Raw genomic sequence first — 7,883 nt, 5'->3', positions numbered from 1 at the left:
AGGTCAGTACTAAAACCAACAAAGGCCGGCTTACCAAAATGTTTTGGTATAAGCCAAAGCCGAACACATGCCACATGTGCTATTGGAAGTGTTTCTGCAAACAACATTTTTATGGAATTTTATTGGTATTTACTTAACTATTTTTCTTAATTTTTCGTTTTTTTTTGGTAGGGAAATATTTGGCAACAAATACTCTCGTTTCACTTTATTTTAGAGTTAATTACGACAATACCTTTTGCACTAACGGTGAGTTTATATTCTATTCTCATATAATCATTTTTAATCTGAAAGTTGACTGTATAAATAATATATAAAATCTCCTTGCAGATATTATGTTCGCCTTTAAGAAATCTTTTTATACCAATTTTCCTCAACTGCTGGCTGGCGAAGCGGTCGTTGGAGAATATGTTCGTAAGTAAATTTTTACTTTAATATAAGAGTTAAGTAAAATATTTTAAATTTTATAAGTTTGAATCTTAAGGATTTAAATATTTTAGTTAAATCATTATTTTTAAGGAAATGTAATGGTTTTTATAGTACTAGTAGAACAAAAATATTGACGACATATTTTTTTTGTGAATACAAAATCTCAATGCTAAGAACAACTAATTGATATATAACCATATATATAACTCGTCCATCACTTCTATATGGATATTTAGCGTTTAGCAAGGCCACAAACGGTACTATTCACCAGTTAGAAATTGCACAAAGCCAGGCTCTGAGAAGACTTTTCAAAGTACCATAGTACATTAGGACGAATGACATCCTCAGGGACCTCAAGACTGATCCCATCAAAAAATACATGAAGGATAGAGCCCTGAAATTGTTTACCGCGTTATCAAATTTCAGAATGGTTATAGGCTCCTCGGGGAGGTATGCAGATCTGAGGTCAGTTATTGCTTAGTCTGATGAAGTGATAAACAATAATCCAGTCAAAGCGTAAAGACGGGTTTTGAAAATACCTCGAATTAAGAAAGAGTAAAAGTGCTCAAGTGCACTGGCTCAAATAGCGTCAACATAATATACATGTATATATAAGATTTATTAAAGATCAACTTTTATATAATTTTATAGTGTACCTGCAGTAGACATAAAAAATAGTGCGATGGGTAATTTTTTGGCTTTTGTGATACTCTAACATTTATTTACTAATAAGAAACATTTTATGAAAAATCAGATACGTTTCTTTGATATTGCAAGTAGAAGTAAAAAAGTCTATACAAATTTTTTGAACATTTTCAATTATTACATTTTACAAAGAAATTGAAAAACTGACTATGGTTGGACACAAATTTGAAAAAGTTGTGATAAGTCGATTAGGTTCAAAATACATTCAAAAAAATTTTTGGAATCAATTAGTTTTAACTACTTCATCAGGTCAGAGTATAACAAATGGCAACTTTGAAACTTCAGTCACATTTTTTTTTGTAAAAATTAACTACATAAAATAAATCAAAAATAGTCTTTTAATTGAATTCAAAAAGCCTTTGAAAACACCAATCATGGAAATTTATTATTTTCTTTAATTTTTTTTATATTTTATATCAATTTTGCCTAAATCATAATTTTTAGTTAATATAGATATTGAACCTTTTTTATTTTATTTTCCTTTTTTGTGTTTTGTTTTTTTTATTTGATTTTATTTTATTTTCTTTTATTTTATTTAATTTCATTTTATTAATTTGTTTATTTTATTAAATTTTATTTTTTATTCTTTTGTGTCATTATAATAATTTTTTAATTTACCAAATAAAATTATTTTATTTTATTTCATTTCATTATATTATATATAAAACGATTTTTATTTAACTCAGCTAATTTTATTTCTAAATGACTTAAAATGCATTAGTGTGATGTTAGCACATATAATTAAAACCCCCAAGTAGTTAATGTTAAGACCTAGAACACCTTAGTGTGAATAAGTCTTTTGTGACTCCAGCCATATCACTGTTACTGCTGCAAAGCACTTTTGTGGTGGCTGGAAATAATTTTACATGCCCCACAGCATTTTTGAAAATTTAAGATCCGATTTAGACAAAACAAGTCACTGCTGTGTAAGACAAAATTCGAACTAAAAATAGAGCCTTACCAACTTCAAAGAGACAATACCGATATTCTGATATTCACAAATAAAACTACATTTAATACAGCGAAGAAATAGTTACATATAAATGATTTTGAAAGTAAATTTGTCAAATGTCATTTTGCCTGATATATAAAATCGAGCAAATACTAAAAAAACAAAATAATCACATTTACTTATCAGATAAGTCATACAAAAGTTTAGACTTTCGAATTGGTACTATTTTTGTTGTTAAAATTAATGTGAATTAATCTCAAACCGAGGTCTGTAAAAATTTCAGTGAATAAAAGTACAACAACACACAAACAATGGCTGATATCTAATTTTACGAGAAGCAAACCCTCACAAATTCCCGGTTCAAAACTAAATAAGGGATTAGTATTAAAATATACTAAAACTTTAAGTGCTCAAGAAAACTAATCTCTATAGACAAATAAAAAGACTTAGTCTTACTTACTGTGCAGCGTGTGACTCATTCATAGATTGATTTAGAGCTATAGCATGTACTAAAGGTGATCGATATTTACTAAAGGTGATCGAAATTTTTTTGTGTTTCTCAATATATTTTTGTTATGTTTCAATAAATAATCAAATTAAAATAATAAGCCATTGTGTAAAGTTGTAATTTAATTGAGCATAGTGGCGGCTATAAAGATGAAATTGAAGTTCAACGCCCTCCTCCAACTATATGTTACATACTTTATACTAGATATAATAGATTATTTCCAATTGAACGTTTTCAAATGAACTCTAAATTAATATATAGCAACCTAATTTTATACGTTCCTGATAGGGCTACCCTGTATACACAATTCATTCATTTTTATTTGATATTAATATATATTAACATATGTAATATATAATATATACTTATTTTCATTATCTAAAATCATTTTTTGTTTAATATTTTGCATTATAAATTTATATAATATATATTAACTATATATTACACATTATAAATATTCTATTTTTTATATCTTCATAGAACGATTTGCACCGCGCCATGCAAAAATCTCAGTCCGCCTTGTCTCAGCAATTAACAATTTTATCAGCAACGCTGCTGTGTTTAGTATTTACAAGGTAAGAAATATTTTATTGTAATATTATTGAAGATATATATTTTGACATCAAGTGTAATATTTATATTTAAATTAAATATACACGAATATTTGCAAAAAACTCGAATATTCCACACGTTCTCAATGACAACATCATAAACACATGTCTACCTACATTGCTGTTAAGTGCCTGTTAAGTACGCTGTGCTACGGAATATCAGCAGCACTCATTTCGCATTCACATAAACACTCGTATCGTATGTACATTAACATAGATACTCTCATCCTACATCCGCACACACACTTAACAGTTGTTGGTAATGTGCACGATATTGACTAATGCAAAAACTTGATGTCAATTACGCTGTTAATAATCATAAATTGCGGTAATATGATAATGTAGTCATTATTGTTGTTGGTGATTTTGTTGTTGGTTATTGAGCTTATAATGAAGTTGCAACGTGTGTAGTTGATGAATATTTTGAACACGTCCTTATTAAATTATTGCAGTGTTTGTGGCATTCAACACTTTCAACGCGCAGGCCATCGGCATTTGAATCTCTTCCAGAGCACATATTACGTGGTCGTGACATTCTCAACAGTTGGCTACGGTGACTTTGTGCCCGACATATGGCCCTCACAGCTCTACATGGTGATTATGATATGCGTTGCATTGATTGTCCTGCCCACACAGGTGAGTTAATTAGAAAAATTACAAAATCCAATAAAAACCTGATAAAAAAAGGAATATAAAATAAAATCGTCGTATTCGAAGTATTTACTAAATGTTCATCGTCGTCAATCTATACACAGTTCTCCCACACTGCATGAATAGGTATGCTGTTGGCTAAATGTTTAAGTGGAAATGTACATGATATGCGGTCAGTGTTACATTTTAGTCATGAATGAATGAACTCAATTTAAAACTTAATGTGAATGCATATGACCGCATTTGAGAATAGTTTTGTCAAAAGAACTCCATTTAATTGAAATAAATAGTTCCTGTGAAAGCGATTTAGTGGTCATAAATAAAAGTTTAATTAAGAAACTTAATATATATAAGTGGTGTTTTTATAAAAATCTATAATTCATTAATCAAAAATTGATCGCTATTTAAAACATGTTTCGTTTTTTTATCATAATTCATACAGTTGCAAATCTAAATATTGAAGTATATATTCACACATTATATAGTATGCGTAAAAAGTAAATTGTAACTTTATATTATAAATTATAATTTTTAGAACTCAGGGTAAAAATCACCGTTTTTAAACACCGATTCGCAACGCTTTAGTGGTATACTATACCTAAACCACCACGCTAGCACCCATGTCTGTAATACTATATATTCAGCATTTTTATATTTTTTTCAAAGAGTTTGTAATAAAATTATATATCTTTATCACAATATTGGGTCTATGATGATGTATTACTCTGAGAACAACTATAACATATTATTTTCATATTTAAAAGGTCTTTATCTCAACACTTGAAACGAACTGAATACATTTTTTTACTGAATTTAATCAAACTGATATTATTTAATTATTAAATTTATGGTAAATAAAATATTAATTAAACTATATAATAAGAATAAATTTAATATAAAAAGTATTAGTTATAAATAATATGAAAAGCGAACAACCGCCACGATTTCATTTATCTAACTTGGATAAATTAGAAACAGATTTGAGTATAATCTGTTATCTAGTGTGTTTATATCATATACTTTTACAATTGTACCTTTGACTGTACTGATATCTCTCACATCAATATATTTTCAAGAATCGTTTGCAAAACTGCAAACAAATATGTTCAGCCAAGCTTCATACTAATCTCGCTTAGTCTTTTTATGGCCATAAAAGGCTATTCAATGAAGGACTTAATAGCCATATCGTGATCAGGTTAAGTAAACCTAATTGAAAAAATTAAATCATATGCTATCATAGCAGTACTCCACTCGATGGGATCTATGTTATAAATTAGTCATATGTATATCTATTATGATTGATCTATATAATATATGAGTTATGATTTATAAAATAATTTGTGTTTGATTGATTATAATCCCAAATAGTCTTTTGCACATAATATATGTATTATATATAACAAAATAGTAATGTTTTGCTTTTTTTACTCTGACTAATTATGGTTCTTATTTACTTAAAAATAAACAAATTCATTAAATTTAATTTGTAAAAAATTAAATTATAAAATAATACCAGTGGCTTGCCATTCTATATAAATTATTTTTAAGTATACGAATAAAAAATATACAAAAGTCAATCATTTTAATCCATGGATTTTTGTTTTGGTCATTGCAAAACTATTATTTATGTTGGTTTAATTTTTAAAATAATAATGAATAAATAATTTTAAAAGTTGAAAGAATTTATGATTACACATGTAGTATTTATATATTTCCATATAGAAAATACAAATATTTACATTAAGTCTGCAATTTATTTTGAATTACGATTTTTAATAAAAATTTAAAAATACATCAACAAATTTTCATTGTAAAGTATGTGAAAATTAAAACAAAATTTAACCAAGTTTCAAAATAAATAATAACAATAAATATAAATAAATTTAAAGTTAATATACTACATAATATATAACATATATAACATATTATACTACAATGTACTACATGCTATTGCTTATGTTTGTATATTTTATTAAGACTATTTTAAGGTATTACAATAGATTAAACTAAGATACTTTCGGTAGTTAAAATAAACTATATTATTCCTATAAAACATATACAAATAGATAGAATGGGAAATTTATTTTTATTCGATTAAATGATTGCACGTTTCAATGGCGTATTCAGGGCTGAAAAGCGAGTTAAACCTTAAAAGCATATATCTCCCACTTGATAATATTTAAAAATAACACAAACTTTAGAAATCTGTCATGTTCTCTCTTGAGTTTTATATTTAAACACTAATATAAACTAGAAATTTTAATAATGAAATACCGGAAACATTGCAGAACCTTATCAATAAATTACTGTCGTTAGATTTAATTTTTAAGCTAGAATTATATTTAAATGAAACTTCTAAAAATAATATTGTTGGGAATATTACTTTCTGCATACGTAAATAACGTATGCATTGATGTACATATAAATAAAACAGCTGCTATTTTTTATAATAAATAATATATATCATATATTGTGGGGCGTTGGAATAGCGCAACGTCCATCAAGTGACCCTACTCAATTGAAATACTAGCCGAAGTAGACCACAAAACGACTTGGTTGCTTTTTCGTCCTTCGGATGTTGTTATTGAGTTAAAGCTAAAATGGCTTCCGTTCGTATGACTACATCTCTTCTTATTGTAAGCAGCACATTTAGCTTGAGGTAGCCTACCAAATCATCACCAACTCAATAGTGTCTTAAGACAGTTACCTCTTCTGCTTGCTAATGCTGAACATTGGCACAATATATCCATCGCTAATTCCTTTTCTTTCAGACAGAGTTTTCAACTGTCTTCCTCAATAAGAATTATAAGGTATATGAGTGATACTTCAAGTTTCCATATTCAGTATTCAAGGATGTTAGGCATCTTAGTGTGCTCTGCGGATAGCTAAGCACTTTTATCGCTTCGCAGGCAAACGGTTATGGTAACATGAGTTTAGTCTGTCTACAAGTGCTCATCTCTCTCCATCTGTTAAGAAGAAGTAAATCTATCCACATAGACTGCAGTCATGTTATAGCTCAATAGTAAATTATGGCTTGATTTTTACAAAAATAAACAGATAAACTTGCAAAGTTTATTGCTATTTTAAAACTAACAAAAATAATTAATTAACTTTTTGAAATATGCTTGATATTTTAATGCTTTTAAATTAGAAGTTGGTACATAAATAAGTTTTAATTTTTAATTAGCATACCTTAATGATTTTATTTATATAAATTCAATTTATTGTTGTTTCACAAACTTCTTCCAGATATAATTATCAATTAATTTTTAGAAATTTGAATTAAATTTCTGAACTCATTCGCGATATTCTAAGCAATTTATAAATAGTAAATATGCAAAATGCAGTAGATTCACAGAAGTAAATTTAGTTCACTTCTCACTCTCCATGTGATTGACATTGACTTTTATTGCAAAAATACTAAAAACAAAACAATAAAAAAAATTTTTAAACAAAAAGAATGGATGTTTAGTATCAATCAATTTTTACGAGTTTAGTTCAAATGTCACTTCCGAAGTCAAAAAGTTGATCTCAACTACGATAGTCGACAAAAATTTGTTTAAATCCATTTGAATAAGTGTTTTTATAAAAGAGTGCATGGTACATGTAGCAACCCAAGTATCAGTAAATAAATCATCATTTCTGGAACACATGCAATAGAAATTGATTTACTTTCATGTTCGATACTAAAAATAAATATTTCTATTTGTAACTGGATTAAATTTATTGCAGTTTGAACAATTAGCGTTCACATGGATGGAACGTCAAAAGCTGGGAGGAAGTTACTCATCACATCGAGCGCAAAGCGAAAAACATGTGGTCGTTTGCTCAACAACGCTCCATGCTGACACGATAATGGACTTCCTTAACGAGTTTTACGCACATCCGCTGCTGCAAGATTACTATGTAGTCCTACTAAGTCCGATGGAATTAGATACGACGATGCGTATGATATTGCAGGTGCCGATTTGGGCGCAACGTGTCATATACATTCAGGTAATAGGAAGATAAAAGGATGGGAAGACTAAGA

The 7,883-nt window shown here is 28.0% G+C and overlaps 1 protein-coding gene across 1 annotated transcript in view; it reads left to right on the top strand.

Annotated features, from left to right (window-relative positions):
• Window positions 1-332: 332 nt before the first annotated feature.
• The window catches only part of LOC119681438 (potassium channel subfamily T member 2), a 45,689-nt gene continuing 38,138 nt past the window's right edge, over window positions 333-7,883 (top strand). Inside the window, exons 1-4 of the mRNA XM_038094627.1 lie at window positions 333-411; window positions 3,072-3,166; window positions 3,655-3,838; window positions 7,586-7,849. Of these exons, the coding sequence (XP_037950555.1) occupies window positions 406-411; window positions 3,072-3,166; window positions 3,655-3,838; window positions 7,586-7,849 (549 nt within the window). The 5' untranslated portion in view covers window positions 333-405. The remainder of the gene's footprint in view (window positions 412-3,071; window positions 3,167-3,654; window positions 3,839-7,585; window positions 7,850-7,883) is intronic.

The sequence above is a fragment of the Teleopsis dalmanni genome, chromosome 2 (assembly GCF_002237135.1).
Source record: "Teleopsis dalmanni isolate 2A chromosome 2, ASM223713v2, whole genome shotgun sequence".
Lineage (NCBI taxonomy): Eukaryota > Metazoa > Arthropoda > Insecta > Diptera > Diopsidae > Teleopsis > Teleopsis dalmanni.
Note: the sequence above shows the minus strand (reverse complement) of the source record. Positions and strands in the feature narration are given on the sequence as shown.